General features: G+C 54.2%; 1 protein-coding gene across 4 annotated transcripts in view; it reads right to left on the bottom strand.

Annotated features, from left to right (window-relative positions):
* Positions 1–495: 495 nt before the first annotated feature.
* ITGA3 (integrin subunit alpha 3) overlaps positions 496–15,693 on the bottom strand; it is a 32,505-nt gene continuing 17,307 nt past the window's right edge. For 2 of the 4 annotated variants that reach the window (XM_060290535.2, XM_060290536.2), the window contains 15 exons: positions 15,266–15,333; positions 15,055–15,191; positions 14,309–14,458; positions 14,120–14,217; positions 13,674–13,821; positions 13,324–13,398; positions 12,634–12,713; positions 12,447–12,524; positions 11,288–11,390; positions 10,999–11,181; positions 10,696–10,818; positions 9,845–9,958; positions 8,789–8,887; positions 6,304–6,429; positions 497–5,045 (listed from right to left, as the gene is read on the bottom strand). In XM_060290535.2, the coding sequence (XP_060146518.1) occupies positions 4,890–5,045; positions 6,304–6,429; positions 8,789–8,887; positions 9,845–9,958; positions 10,696–10,818; positions 10,999–11,181; positions 11,288–11,390; positions 12,447–12,524; positions 12,634–12,713; positions 13,324–13,398; positions 13,674–13,821; positions 14,120–14,217; positions 14,309–14,458; positions 15,055–15,191; positions 15,266–15,333 (1,738 nt within the window). In that variant the 3' untranslated portion in view covers positions 497–4,889. Of the gene's footprint in view, positions 5,046–5,800; positions 5,943–6,303; positions 6,430–8,788; positions 8,888–9,844; positions 9,959–10,695; positions 10,819–10,998; positions 11,182–11,287; positions 11,391–12,446; positions 12,525–12,633; positions 12,714–13,323; positions 13,399–13,673; positions 13,822–14,119; positions 14,218–14,308; positions 14,459–15,054; positions 15,192–15,265; positions 15,334–15,693 lie in introns of all 4 variants that reach the window. The other 2 variants (XM_030840232.2, XM_060290537.1) reach the window with 2 other exon arrangements.

Raw genomic sequence — 15,693 nt, 5'->3', positions numbered from 1 at the left:
GGCGTCACCACGCGCTTTCCTCCTCTGCTCCTAGCCCGGGTTAACCCCTCCCTCCCCAGAGGCCCGTTATTCCCTTTCCTCTTACACTCCTTCCTTTCCCCGCTCCCTCCCTGAATCTCCTTCACTTGCCTTCCCTGAGATTGTCCGGGTAGCTTTCAACGCATTCCTTTCCTCCCAAAGGGGTCTGATTCACCTGTCCTGAATTCCACGCACCTGCTTTCCCTCAGGGGGTCTGGTGGGTTTCCAGTCCTGATGAGTGACTCAGACTGTGAATGTTTGCTAACTTCGGGTTCGGGGTGCAAGCCCACGCTAATCCCTCATATAGATATGCAACCCACCCACTTCCACAAATATCTAAGCGCTCAGGAAAAGGTGGCATTTTGCTTTTCCAGTTAAAAAACACCCAACCCCCTAACTAACGCCTAGCGGCGGCTACAATAAACTTTTCAAAACACTTTTATTTTATTACTCCCTACTCATTTGACCTGAGAAAGCAACCTTTTCTGCCCTGGGCTTCTTTAGAGAAAGGTCCTTTGAGGTGATTTGTGCTGGAGGCCGAGAGCACAGCCTTGCCCAGCAGCAGCCCGGCTCTCTCGTGGGAACATAGCGCGCCCTCTTGTGGTCGAACGCCGTAAGTCCTGTTCCCTCCACCCCTCCCGTTTTCCCCTTTGAGGTGTTTTTCACCCTTCAGTCCTTGTCTGGCACTCACCAAGAGCCTAACAGGTGCTAGGCTTATATGCTGGGAACGGGAAACATAGACAGGATTGGGACATGGTCTTTTCCCTTGATTATTTCAGTTCTCAGTTTGAGAGAGAGCTGCATAAGTAAATAATAGTTATAACAGAATGCAATTACAGCCAATGCAGAGCTACGTGCAAGGCGTCACGATGGAAGGGATCTCTTAGCTGAATGAATAATAACCTATGTGCCAAGAACTGTTTGCATGCATCATCTCATTTAATTCTCCAGACAGCTCTACTGTGCTACTCTTATCCCATTTTATAGATGAGGAAAGAGGTTCAGGGATCATTTTCAACTGCAAATCTGAAGGTGTTACTTCTCTTGCTCACAGCCTTTTGATGGCGCTCCACTTCTTACTGGAGCCTTTCTAGCTCTCACATGATCTGATTTGGCCTAAACCTCCAGCCTCATCTCTCCACATTCCCTGCTCAACTCCTAGCCATACTTATCTACTGCCTTGAACCAGCCTCCAATCTCCCCGCTGTTGCTAATGCTGTCTCTTACCCATGGACCATTCTTTCTTCTCACTTTCACCTACCCTTCTTCAGGCCCCTGACCCCCCAGGCTGGGTTATGGGCTCCCTCCAAAAGTTCCTTAGGCCTCCTGATCTAGCACTATTTTAGCTCTTATCACACCAAGTGGTAATCATCTGCTGACTCATCCGTCTCCCCAACTAGACTTTAAGCTCCACGAGGGCAGGGCTGTCTTGGTCTTATTCACCACTGTCTCCAGCACCAGGCCCAGCACCCAGCACATTGAACGGAAAAGAAGGAGAAAAAAGAAGTTGGGGTCACTGGGAAGACAGGCCACAGAGGTATCAGGGAGGACCACTGAACATCCCTCAGGCTAGCCATTAGGTCATTGACAACGTTGGTGAGTGCAGTCTTCAAGTTGCCCAGAAGAGTGTATGAAATACTATATGTGAAAAGCCAAGCCCTATGCCTGGCACACAGTAAATAATTAATAAATAGCAGCTATTACTATTATTATCAAAACTAAAGTAACAAGGAAAAGGCCATGACCTCTGAGGCTACATGTAAGCGACAGAAAGATTTCCCATGATCGTCCCCTTAGAGCTGGACTTCTGTAATGAGGCTCTGAGCTTGGATTAAATTCCTCCTGCAGAGATGGCTGAAGGGTGGTAATGGGAGTGGTGTGGTGTATCAGTCCAGCTAGGTTAGGTGATGGGAGGTAACAAAACCCCCCAAATTCCCAAACTTCCCACTAAATGTACAACGTGGGTTGGTGGGGGGCTGTCAAGGCCTGACAAAGCTTTATCTCAACACAGGCTTCCACAGCAGCAGAGTTAGGAGAAGCAGAACTGGGAGAGGCACCCCCAGCAATGAACTGTCTCAGCCCAGAATTGATCCCCTTCCCTCTGGCTGACAACTCATCGGCCGGAATGGCCTCACGTGGCCTCATCCAACCAGGAGGGCCCAGGAAACGCAATCCAGCCCTGTGACCAGAGAAGAGCATTACCTTATGGATTCTTTTAGTGATATAAAAGCCAAGACCCTCTTCTGAAACTGTTCGGAGGTGCTGCAGCTCCAAGGAGCTCAAGAAGCTTGGCGTTAGAAAGGGTCCTTTTCTATAAAGCAGACATTGCTGCATCTCTGCCAGTATGTTTCTTTCACGAAAGGGTAGCTGCACCAGTCCTGGAAAATGACTACTTATTCTCACAACCGTGTGTGTGAGACAGACAGTGTGTTCGTATCCAAACAGGTGCTCACAGGAGGTGGGGGGCTGGGCCCGTGAAGCTGGCCAGAGGGATGTGGAGATCCCACTTCTTTCTTCAGCAGGAAGTGGTTGCAGAGGACTGGACCGAACTGCACGGAACTCTGCTCAACCTGAGCTGGGCTTTGACAAGCCTACACGTGTATTATTCCTGGCCCAGTGAATGACCCAGATTCTGGAAAACAAACTGAGGTCTCCAGTTACTGGTTGAGAGCTCTGGGTAGGGGCTGGGGTTTTCCTGGAGGAATTGGACATTTCACTGTCAATCAGTGACAAATCCCAGCACAGAAAGTGAGGGGGTGGGCTCTGGTAGAGAGTGGGGAGGGCAGACAGCTGGCACAGGAAGGCAGACACGTCAGGAGGAGCCCGAGACAGCGGCTGGGTCTGAGGGCTCTGAGTAGCTGAATTGAAGATCTGCCTCTAGGCTTCTCTGGGTGGTAATTTCCGGCCTTCTTTCTTGCCAAAGGTCACCGCCTTAGGGACAATTAACAGAAGGACCTGTGCCACGATTTAGGACAACCTTAGCGCAGAGGAGGCAGCGGAGAGCTTGACCCGCCGTGGACTGTGGCTGTGGACTCAGGACAGCAGCACGTCTGGAGCAGCTGCCGCTGACTAAGACTCCAGGTTCTCCCGCCCAGAGGCTAGGACGTGGATACTATGACCTTTCAGTTTTTCCGGGCTTGGGTCACTGGTCCACCTTTTGCTCGACTCATCACGGGGCCTAGGGCTGGCTGTGGGGGAACTGAGGCAGTAAAGCAGGTTCTTGTCTGAATTTAGCCACCAGACGAGGGCTCTCGGCTCTCCACCTGTGCACCCAGCCTCACTGCACCATTCCCCGGGCCTACCTGCTTCTACAGCACAGTGGCTTCCGGCTTCTTCCAGACCCTGCCCTCTACCACCTCTTCCCCAGGCCTGGCGCACTCACCACCAAGAAGCCATTTTGGGTTCCATCCAGTCTACTCGGGTCTTTTTCATTCATGTTCTGGATCTCAGTTATGTGACCATGACCATCCCTTAGACTGGGACACCCCTGAGAACAGGAGCAGGTGTCTCCGCCATAGAGCTTCCCCCTCCCAACCTCTATGAGCCCTGCACCTGGCTTTGTCCACCTGGGGGTCGGCTAGGTAGCATGATCCGTCAGACCGAATGGCATTGGTGAGGCGTGGGGGTGGACGGAGGCAGAAGCAGTGTGTACAAACTGGGAGCTCTTTACTGGCTGCCGTGAGAAGCCTATATACAAAGAAGGCACGAGGAGGGGGAGGGAGCTCCCCTGCTACAGTACCATGGAAGTGGGCAGGGGTTGGGGAGGGGGCCTGCCAATGGGGAGGGGGCCTGCCAATTGGCAGGGGTCAGGAGAGGCTTTCTGGAACCAGCCTCAACTTCTGGAATGGGCCACAGGGGAGAAGGCAGAGCTAACCTGGCTCTGAAAGCCAAGGACAGCCAAGACCTTCACTTCTAGGTCTCCAGCCCACGGTCAGGGGGGGCAGAGGGGGTTCTGGCTGATGTGGCATCGTGGGGCTCCCTCCCTGTTCTACATTCAAGTGTCGCTCCCTCTGTGATCTTGTGGGGGTCCCTCCAGGCCAGGATGGTAATGTGGCTGAAAGGTGGTATCTGCTCTGTATCCTTCCAACATCTCCCTGGCCCAGGACCAGTCCCCTCTTCTGTTGAGGATTCCATTGTGCTCCCAGGGCAGTCCCAGCACAGTGTGTCCTGGCTGCCTAGCACTGTGTCCATCTTTTTTCTTAGGGCTGAATTTCCTGCTAGTGCATGGAACGGCCATGGCTGAGGACAGAGGTTTCGCAACGATTCATGAAAGAAAGCCATCCTGGGGACCTTCCTTCTAGTTCCTTCTGCTCTTGGGTCTGAGCATGCCGGGTCCTGTGAACACCCCCTTGGACAACCTTAGGCAGGCTCCGACTCTCTGGCATGGGTATCGGGAGCTGCACCGGGGGCCTGTCAGTAGTTTTCATCTTGAGGACAGAGTCAGTCCAGTGACTGTGGCGCACGATGGGTCCAGTGTGACAGAGGAGGTGTCACCACATTGGGGGCCTCTTCCTCCTGGCTCTGGTGGAGGCCCTTTGGCGTGGTTACGGCACAGGTAGAGGCTGGGACACGCATGTCCATGCACCATCTGGGGCGCACAAGCACAGTCCACAAGCAGTAGGACCCATATGTGCTCACATGTGTCCAGGGCACAGGGCTGCAGTGCTCAGCAATGCAGGTTCCACGGCCCCAGCCCTCCTTCGGGGAGAAGGCCATGGCTGGAGGGCACGTGCATACACTTGAACAGGTGTGTGTGCCCGAGCCTGCTGGTGCCAGCCAAAGGCAGTAGCCCCTGTGGACCGTCAGGGCATAACTTATGATAAATAGAAGAAGGGGACACTAGGGGAGCAGGGGTGGGATCAGGGAGGATGTCAGTAGTATCGGTCGCGAGTCTGCCAGCTGGTCACCCAGTGCTTCTTGGTGGGCAGGGTGCTCCCTGGAGGTGGGTAGCGCTCCTCCTCCCGGATCCGCACCCCGTGGTACTTGGGCATGATCCGGTAATAGCGGGTCCGCTTAAAGAAGTCACACTGGAGAAGGGGAGAAGAGAAAGGCCCTTAGCATCCAGCTTTTGCGCCAGTGGGAAGATGTGCCCAGCCCCTTCCTTCCCCACCCGGAGGTCCTCAAAGCCAGGACCGCTACCCAAACACAATGCCATCTCCCTGCGCTGAGATGGGGAGGACAAGGTTCCCCATCCCGGGCCCCAGAGGAAGGAGGAGTTGAGGAAGGCAGAGAGGAGAGGGAGAGGCAGATGGAGACAGAGGGGCAGTCGCTGAGACTGCTGACGGAATGGCTGGGAGGGGTGGTGATCTACCCTGACCACAGTGTCGGGAGGGGTCAGTCTGTCACCCCAGGGGACTCCCAAGAGGAAGAGGGCTGGTTCCCAGAAGAAGGACTCTACTAGTGCCCTCGTTCTCTAGAGGTGGGGATGGGGGTGTGGAATCACTCTGAAGTTTGTCTTGTGGTCTACAAAGATGGGGCCTGGCCTCGGCCTTGACCCTTTCCCGATCCCCAGAAAGCAGAGGGCGCACAGGGAGGGTTTTATGGTTCCCTCTGGGGGTCCCAAGTCCTTGAGGGGCTCAGTGGGGAGGCTGGTGAGAGCAGACACCCCGAGCTCTCCCAGGGTGCGGAGAAGGAGGCCGACAGAGTGGCCTGTTCTTTGTGGTGGTGCTGGGGACAGAGTGACGTGCAGAGAGGGCCCATAAAGGAAGAGGAGCAGACAGAACAGAGTCAGAGGCCCCAGCCAGCTGGGGGCTTGGGGGAAGGGGCCCGGAGGCCGCGTTACCCAGTGGACCAGGGGTGGGGGGCTGCCCCCCTCAGTAGTCGTCCGTCAGCCTCTCTGTCTCTGATGGCTGGCTCTTCATCTCCGCCTTCTGCCTCTTAGCTTCATACAGGGCCCGAGTGCGGGCTCGCTTGAAGAAGCCGCACTGCGGAGGGGAGGAGGTGGGGAGGGGCCATCAGGGGGGGGTTGGGGGGTCCTTGCCAGCAGCACTCATGAACGGGGGCCCGGATGCCTGGGTCCCAGCCCCAGCTTGGTGATGTAGCAGGAGCCAGAGCTCCCGGTTCCCCTTTCTGGCTTGCAGGTCCCCCCATTAACCCAGGCAGGAGCATCCTGGGTGAGATGAGGATGGGGCAGGGGGTGCGACTGGGAGCTGCGAAGAGGTAGGGGGGACTTGGGGGACGGGGGGTGAGACGGAAGTGAGGACTGAGATGAAGGGAGAGTTGGGGAGGGTCTGCTGGCAGGAGGTCCCAGAGCGGGCGTCGCAGTGGCGGGCTGGGTGTCCTCACCTTCCACAGCAACAGAATGATGAGCCCGAGCAGCAGCAGCCCGGCGCTCACAGCCACGAGCACGAGCCACAGCTCGATCTCGGCCGGCAGCTCCTCCACCAGCTCGGAGTCGATGTCCACGGAGAACTGGAGGGGTGAGAAGGGGCTCAGCCTGTACCCGCGCCCTCAGCCCCAGAGCTCATCCCTCCTGCTCCAGCTGGACCCAGGACCCTGCTTTTTTTTTAGTTGCACATTTTTAAGTTTTTATTTATGTATTTATTTTAAACATCTTTATTGGACTATAATTGCTTTATAACAAAGTGAGTCAGGTATACATGTACATATATCCCCATATCTCCTCCCTCTTGCATCTCTCTCCCTCCCATCCTCCCTATCCCACCCCTCTAGGTGGTCACAAAGCACCGAGCTGACTTCCCTGTGCTATGCGGCTGCTTCCCACTAGCTGTCTGTTTTACACTTGGTAGTGTACATATGTCCATGCCACTCTCTCGCTTCGTCCCAGCTTACCCTTCCCCCTCCCAGCGTCCTCAAGTCCATTCCCTAGTACATCTGCGCAGGACCCTGCTTTTTGATCTACTGCCAGTAGGGGGAACTCAGGGACTGGAAAAGCCCCTGCCCGCCCACTGACAGCCACAGATTCCTCCATCCTCCCCTTTCTCCACAGGAGCAGCCTCAGATCTGGGAGGCAGCCTGTAGTCTGGGTTTGTGACCCACACATCTGGGCTTGGGTACCAGCTCCATCCTTCACAAGCTGTGGAACCTTGGACCAGTAATTTCACCTCTCTGAATCTCCATTTCATGCTCTCTGATAAGGGGATCATAATGCCTACCTCATAATCCAGTAGAGACCCAAAAGTAAAACCAAAAGCATGGGTTCTGGGGCCAGACTACCTGGGTTCAAGCCCTAGCTGTGTTATTCACTAGTTGTGTGACCTTGGGCAAGTCACTTAACCTCTCTGTTGTTCATCTATGAAATGGGGATTATGCTGATAATACCTACATCATCACAGGTTGCTGGAGAGGATTAAATGTGTTTAATATGAGGAAACTGCTTTGAGCGATAGCTGGTGCACAGCAACACTCCATAAATATTTACAAACAACAAAGAGTGCACAGCATACAGTACAGTGTTTTCTTCCTCTACAATGAACATATATATATAATATATATGTTTTATAATATGAAGTTATTTCATATATTTTAAATATACATTTATATATGGAAAAATATTTTTTCTGATGCTACATTATTATTTCTTAAAAAGTTATTTAGGGGGCTTCCCTGGTGGCGCAGTGGTTGAGAGTCCGCCTGCCGATGCAGGGGACACGGGTTAGTGCCCCAGTCCGGGAAGATCCCACATGCCGCGGAGCGGCTGGGCCCGTGAGCCACAGCCGCTGAGCCTGCGCGTCTGGAGCCTGTGCTCCACAGCGGGAGAGGCCACAACAGTGAGAGGCCCGCGTACCGCAAAAACAAAAAAAACAAAAAAAAACATATACATATATATATATATATATATATATTTGCCTTTTTAGTTTCCTTACTCTCTTTTGCTGTACACAGATTTAAAATTTCATAGTCTCTTATAACTGATTCATTTTGCTGTACACCTGAAACTAATACAACATTGTAAATCAACTATACTCCAATAAAAATTTAAAAAATAAAATAAAATTTCATATAGTCTAATTTGTCAAATTTTTCCTTTGTGACTTCTGGGTTTAATAAAATAACTCCCTTTTTCCATAATTAAAGATTATTAAATTATTTCCTGAATTTTCTTCTGGTATAATAGATTTTATTTCCGATATTTAAATATTTAATCTAACTCAAATGTGCTTTTGTTTACGGTGTGGGGCAGGGGTTTGCCTTTACTTTCCAAATGTGTTCTCCCAATACTACTTGTTTACCTTTTTCTCCTGATTAAAAATGCCATCTGTATAATAAAGTCAATTTCTATCCTGTTCCATTGATCTTTCTGGCCCTTCCTATACTACCTTAATTCATTTTAGGAAATGTATCATAATGTATTTAACCAAAACTTCATTCACCTCCTATACCTCTCCCCTTCATATCTCCACTTATATCCCTTTCATAACAAATTATTAGGGATTTTGTCATATTTATTCTTCCATATGTAACTCAGAATCAAGTTTGGGAACTTTCTTTTCAAGTTTCCACGGAGATGGCACATCTTCACAGAGATGTCGTGCAGATCAAATGAGCTCACGCAGAGGTTCTCAACCCTGGCTGCACGGTAGAATCACTGGGGGGCACTTTTTAACATACCAACACTGGGGTCCCACCTCCACAGACTCAGATTTCATTGATCAGGGGTGTAGTCCAGACACCAGAAGTCCTCCAGAGGATTCCAACGTGCTGCCGAGATTGAGACCACATAGCTAAAGCGTGCGAACATGCTCTGGAAAGATGCCCTGTTCTCCCATGCCCTGGCCAGGCACTGCTGTCTCCTAGCACGGTCACTCACCCGCACCGTCTTGTTCTCCATGTTGATGGTGGGGACGCTGGTTCGGAGGAACAGGGTGGCCCAGCTGGCTACCCTGACTCGGTCAAAGTCTTTGTAATCCTGGAGGGGGGAAGGATGGGTCAAAAGAAGCAGCTGAAGCCCCTCTGAGCCTCTCTCCTGACCCTCCCTCAGGGTCAACAACAACCCCCAGGACACCATCCCCCCATCCTTAAGCAGCACCCAAAAGGACCTGACACCAGGCCTCTCCTCCACACACGAACACACGTCATTCATTCATCCGTGCGTCAGGTCCTGTGCTGGATGCTGGGGACAGCAGAGACAATGAAGGTCACCGTCTAGGTCCGGCCTGTGGGCTAAATCTGGCCCATGACCTGCTTTTGTAAATAAAGTATTTCTGGCACATAGACATGCCCATTCATCTATGTATTGTCTGCGGCAGCTTCGTGCTACTGTGCAGAATTGAGTAGTCGCAACAGAGAGCACGTGGCCCACAGAGCTGAAAAGACGTTTAATCTAGTCATTTACAGAAAAAGTTTGGTCTAGGTGGCACAAGATGGCTGGCACTGCAACCCAGAGCAGAGCATGGTGAGTGGCACGCGTGGTTTCTGAGAAAGTTCTGTGCGTGTCCAGAGGGGAGAGGTCATTTTCAGCTGGAAAAGTCAGAAAAGACCTCGCTGGTGGTCTCTTGAGGGAGACTGTGAAGCCTGAACAGAAGTTTACATGCAGAGATAACAGAGGCGAGCTGGCATCCCGGGGGAAGGAACAGCACGGACTAAAGCAGGGAGGTGGGAAAGCGATGGACACGTGACAGAATAATGAACATGTGAGAGACGGTCATCTTGGCTAGAGACAAACTTATGTCATATCCCCCACGCAGATGCACAGACTAACACTGACACAGCACACAGCAACAGGTGCACAGCCCAGCAGGTATCAATCTCCAGGCAGTCACTGACACACACTCGGGCACACACATGCACCCTGGCCTCATCCTCTTCCTGTTGCTCTCCCTGCCCGGAGGGGTGGCAGTGGAGACCTCCAGACCCCAGCACTGACCTCGATGAAGGTGCTGTTCCACACTCGTGCCTGCACTGTCACGTTGGTGATGACGGGGGCATCAGGAATCCGGCACTCCAGCCACACACAGCGGGTGTGGTCACTGCCACAGCTCTGAGGTGGGCAGGGAACACAGAACACGAGACAGTCTGGGTCTCTAGATTCTTCAGGCTTCGCCCCTGGCTTTGTCCCACCCATGGCTGACCTGAAGGGGCCTGCCCTAATCCCTTCACTCATGCACACTGCACTTACGTGTTTAAGGCACATTCTTTGGGCCAGGCATATATAGATGCCAGCGACAGGGGGCACGGGAATCTGATCCTTGTTCGTGTAAATGGGGCCCAATCCCAAATGCCACCTTTCCAATGCCTTCCCACGCTGAGGCTTTGTTCCTGCCGGCTCCCTTTACTTGGAAGGCCACTTCTCCCTCTCCACCCAGCTAGACCTCAGCTTACTGCCCAGGCCTGCTCCCCTCTCCCTTCTGACAGAGGGCGCCCTGCACCCTGTCTTCACCTTGCCTCTCCCCATTCCCAGCCCTAATGATCAAAGCTTTGAGCATCTATATCACTCCCAACAGGTTGGGGCTCCTGGGAACAGAATCAGTATTGCTTCCTTCAGTCCACTGTACTGGCTGCTCCCCAACACAAGGCAAGGGCAGCGGGGTCCCTCTGAGGGCAGAAGATGAGTCCCCCCCCCGACTGGAGGCTCCTGAAGGCAGGGGCCACATCACCTCATCAGACTGGGTTCTCCTGGGGCGTAGCACCTGTCTCCCTTGCTTCGTGTGCCCCCAGGTGCCCACCCACCCTGTGATGGGCAGGCTCAATCCCCTCCAACCTTGCCCCGTCACTCACCAGCTGGATCTCAGACTTGGCTTTTTTGGCAGCAGCCAGAGTGACCGGCAGGGGGCCCTGGCCTCCCCCGGGGTCCAGCTGTCGCCGCCTGCGTTGTGGAGATGGCGGCCTGTCCCCAGGAACCTGAGGGGGAAGAGGTGATTTGCTGGAGGGAGGACCAAAGGTGAGGAGAGGAGGAAAGGGCAGGTGGAGGGGCAGGCCCCAGAGATGCAGGAGGGGAGGGAGAGGAAGACGCCGGCCTTTCTGTCCTGCAGCTTGCAAAGGCAATGAGATGCAAGTGAACGCTTCCCCTGGTGTCCTTACAGAGAGAGTGAGGTTGAGAGGGTTGACGAGGTCTCCAGGTGGCCGGCAGTGCCAGGACCCATTGCCGTGGACCGTGATCTCCGTGGGGTATAGCAACCACTTGCCATTGCTGACTTCATACGGCCACTCCAGCCCCAGGATCAGGGCACCAAGGGCTGCCAGCCCTTCCCCCACTGGGTCCACCTGCGGGTACAAGGGGTGTCATGGCTACTGTCTCCTGGAAAACCACCCCCATCTCACCAACCCCCACCCTCACACCCTCAGACCCTGGACCCAGAGGTCCCCTTACCTGGAACTCATACTTGAGGGGGCTTCCCACATCCTCCACAGTTTTCATGCCAGACTCACCCATCACTGTCCCCCCAAAGAAGCTTTGTAGCCGGTGACTCACCCTAGGGGTAAGAAAGATGCTGGAGTCACAGGGGATGGGAGGGGCCCTTGCGGGGGCGGGGGCACCAAGGTTAACTACAACTCCTCTGATATCAGGCAGACCTGAGATAAACCCCAGCTCTAGCATTTACTAGCTGTATGGCCTCAAACAAGTTATTTATCCTCTCTGAGCCTCAGTTTCTTCATCTGTAAAGTGGGGTTAATCTGTTAAGCAGGGTCACTATATAATGGGGCTGTTGTGAGAAGACAATGAGATGATGTATATAAAATCCTTAGCATTGTATATACATGCCACATCTTCTTTATCCATTCATCTGTTGATGGACACTTAGGTTGCTTCCCCTAGAGTCTGTCATACAGAGGGAAGTAAGTCAGAAAGAGAAAAACAACTACTGTATGCTAACACATATATATGGAATTTAAAATTTAAAAAAATGGTCATGAAGAACCTAGGGGCAAGACTGGAATAAAGACACAGAACTACTAGAGAATGGACCTGAGGACACGAGGAGGGGGAAGGGTAAGCTGGGACAAAGTGAGAGAGTGGCATGGACATATATACACTACCAAACGTAAAATAGATAGCTAGTGGGAAGCAGCCGCATAGCACAGGGAGATCAGCTCTGTGCTTTGTGTCCACCTAGAGGGGTGGGATAGGGAGGGTGGGAGGGAGGGAGACGCAAGAGGGAAAAGATATGGAGATATATGTATATGTATAGCTGATTCACTTTGTTATAAAGCCTAAACTAACACACCATTGTAAAGCAATTATACTCCAATAAAAATGTTTAAAAAAAAAAATCCTTAGCACAACAAGCTCTCATGAAATGGCAGGGCCACACCAACACCTTAGCCCCAGAGTTTCTGATTCCTCCACTGCTACCTGCTTTGCAAGGAGAATAATAATAATAGTAACAATAATGATAGTGATGTTGTTATGTCTTGGCCTAAGGATACCAAGCCAGGAGAGGTGTCTCAGAGGAGCTTGAGAGACACCTTAGGGAGGGGAGACCCTAGCTCAGGCCCAGCAGGCTGGGGTTGGGGGGAGTGGTACCCACATGCTGAGCGAGGCCTGGAGTGTGTAGTCCACCAGCAGAGTCAGGGTTATGGGCCACAGGTCATCCTGGTGACTTGACCTGGGGAAAGAATGGGGAGGGGAGGGGAGGAATGTGTCAGCTAAGGCTGGGGTGGGGGGGCCCAGGACATCTCAACCCCGACATAGCCTGGCTTCTCGAGGTCACTCACGTGGAGAGCTGCAGCTGTGCCTGGAGTTCCCTTGTGTGCAGGGTCACCCCAATGACCTCGAAGGCAATGAGCAGCTCCATCTGCCATGAGGGTGAGGGAGGCAGAGAGGGGCGTTTGGGGCCAGGCAGGGGTGATGCCATGGGGAAGCGAGGGGCTGAATGCTACGCTAAGGAGTTGGTTCTCTGGCCTCCTCCTCCCATTCAGGGTGCAGTCTCCCACTGCCACCTGTCTCCACTTTTCCACCTTCCTAGCCCCTTCTGTTTCCCTTTTCCCATTCTCTTCTGTTAGTAATATCTCTGCTACTTTTGAGCCACATGACCTTGAGCAATCACTGAAACTATGTAAGCCCATGTTTCCTTTCTGTAAATCAGCATCTACCTCCTCAGAAGGTTGTGAGAATTATATCATATAAAAGAAGCACAGCCTTGGGGTCAGGGCCTGGCACATAGTAGATGCTCAGCAAAATCGGTTTCCTCACCTCCACCTGCTCTAGCTTTGCGCATAGCTCCCTAGTGGCCCCATTTTTCTGTCTCTGGGTCTCTCCCCACCCCCTACTGTATCCCCCCCTCCTCCACTCTGGCTCTTTGCTTCAAGGAAGCCTGGGAAGCAGGCAGGCAGAGTGAAGATAAGGAACTCATCAGAGGAGTAGCCTGGGACCCACAGGGTTGGGAGGGTGTGGTCGGCGCTCACCCTCTGGTTCCGTTTGAAGGGGTTCCCCAGCTCGCAAACAATGGTCATGGTCTCGTTGGCTTGGCAAGCTCCAGGCTGAAGAAAGAAGACAAATCAGGTCTGGGTGGTCAGACTAGGGCTTGTCCCGCCCCTCTCCTGTGGTACAGGGCCTGAAGCCCTAGAGGCCTGAGAACCCATGTGTTCCCCTAGCAGCAGAGACGCTGCAGGCACCTGAGGAAGCCCAGCCTAGAGTAGTTGGGGGGGGGGCGGGGAACACATGGCAAATGACAACACATGTACATGACATGTATGAAGGATGCATATACGTGGTGAAGCCGTGATTGGGCTCCGAGGGGGCGGAAGGCACTCACGGGGCGCACTGAGGACAGCAGCAGGGCGGGAGGCACCGCCAAGGTGAGCAGCGCCTCGTGGGCGTCTTCCCCAGCCCGCTCCCGGCTTGGGGTGTTGGTCAAGTTGATGCTCAGCAGCAGTTTTCGGAAGTCTCTACTGTATGGGAGCCTGAGAGGGGAGGAGCCCCGGGCTGAGCCCAAAGCCCCGCCCCCGGGCCCGCCCCAGACCTGTTAGGCCCCGCCCCCCAGAAGAAAGCCCCTTTTCTGGCCAGGGAAGGCCAGTCTGAACAGCTCCCACCCCGCTAATTAAGGTCCCTCCTCTCCGATTCGCCTCTCTCTGAGACGCCTCCCCTCAGATCTTACCAGTTCTCTCCCCTCTTCCAGACCAATAGGGCCCCGCCCCTCAATTCCCCAAAGCCAGTGAAGTTCGCCCCACCCTTGGCCAAACCCCGCGGTCCAGAGCGCACCTGCTCAGCCGCTGCCCCAGCTCAGACACGAAGGCCGCCTGCATCTGCAAGTTGCTGTCGCACTTGTTGTCCGGCCCGCACTCCTTCTGGAACTGGACCTGGGGGTGGTCGGAGGCGTGGAGGGCCCACCACTCACAGCGCCCTCTGGCCCCACAGCTCTCCGGGTCCCTGTCCTTCGGCCCCACCCACCTCCGTGTGGTTCTCCAGAGCCTGCGCCTGGTTGAGGACCGGGTAGGCGTCCAGGGACCGAAGCCCCAGTCGGGGGCGCTCAGGCATCCGCAAAGGTAAAGAGTAGTTCATGGAGATGATGATGGGTCGGAGTTTGTCACGGACGTTGTCCTGGGAAAGGAAGGCGCGCTGAACCCAGCTCTGCACTGCCTTCCAAACCAAGTTGAATCCTCACACCATCCTAAACCCCTAGGGAGGAGCTGAAGGCCCCCACCCCGCCTCAACCCTGAAAACCCCCTGTAAGGTTGAACCCCCTCCCGTCTGATCACCAAATTGACCCCACTGGTACCACCTTGACCCACAAGTGAGAAGGTGGGGCTCCTCCTCTCCAGGGAACCCTCTGGGGGGAGGGTTGAGCTTCCCTTCATCCCTGGGGTTCCCAGGTTGAGTTCTTCCTTCTCACCCTGATGTCCCAGAGAGAGCCTGAGCCTGCCCCTACTAACGGATGCCTTCTCCCCAGAGGTGAGCTGAGGCAAGAATTTCACACCCCTCACTGTGGCCCCCATCCGTACTCCAAGGGTCTCCTCTCTCCTCTACCATGGGCTGGGTGCTGTGCACTGTACCCTCTACTTACCTATGGTCTTCCAGGCCGACCTGCCACCTCTGTCTCTGGGGAGACCTCATTCCCTCACCCTTGACCTTGGGGACTCTGGCTACCTCTTCCTGGGGCCATGGAGCCCACGTGCCACCCCTCGCCCCTCCCTCACCATCAGGAGCAGCTCCAGCGTCTGGCAGCGCATCTCGGGCATGGAGAAGAAGCCATGGAAGATAGCTGACTGACTGCGTGCAAAGCGGAGCCGGGGCGGGCGGCGGTCCCGGTCGGCCTCCAAAGTGTAGGCCAGGGCTGCGGTGCACAGTGTGGTCAGCAAGTGACCAGGTGAGCATGCCCTCCCCCTCACCCTGCAGCCCAGCACTCACTGATGTTCCGCCTGTAGTTGGGGTCCCCGGCACTCTGGTTGTAAGCAAAGCACAGCTCTACCTGCACACTGTTGAGGGTGGGGGACATGGAGGAGGGTCTGGTCACAGTGGGACCCAGATATCCAGGCCCTGGCTTTCACCCCCTTTCCTGGGCAAGGCGGAACAGGGCCCTTCAGGGAAAAGGCAGGGACAGAACTGGGGAGTCCACAGGGTTGGGCTGGGGTGTCCCTGGCCCCTTCCCTCCCCACTCTCATCAGAGCCATAGAAAACAGGGTTAGAGGGCACCAATGGGGAAACGGAGGCCCTGAGAGCAGGAGTTGCCTGAAGTCATTAGTCAGTTGTTGGCCCAGCCCAGTCTTGGGCAGGATCCCCAGTCCAGATCTCCCTCCCCACCCCACCCCCCACTCCCCTGCCCTGTCTCCCCCTGC

Source organism: Globicephala melas, chromosome 20 (assembly GCF_963455315.2).
Source record: "Globicephala melas chromosome 20, mGloMel1.2, whole genome shotgun sequence".
Classification (NCBI taxonomy): domain Eukaryota; kingdom Metazoa; phylum Chordata; class Mammalia; order Artiodactyla; family Delphinidae; genus Globicephala; species Globicephala melas.
Note: the sequence above shows the minus strand (reverse complement) of the source record. Positions and strands in the feature narration are given on the sequence as shown.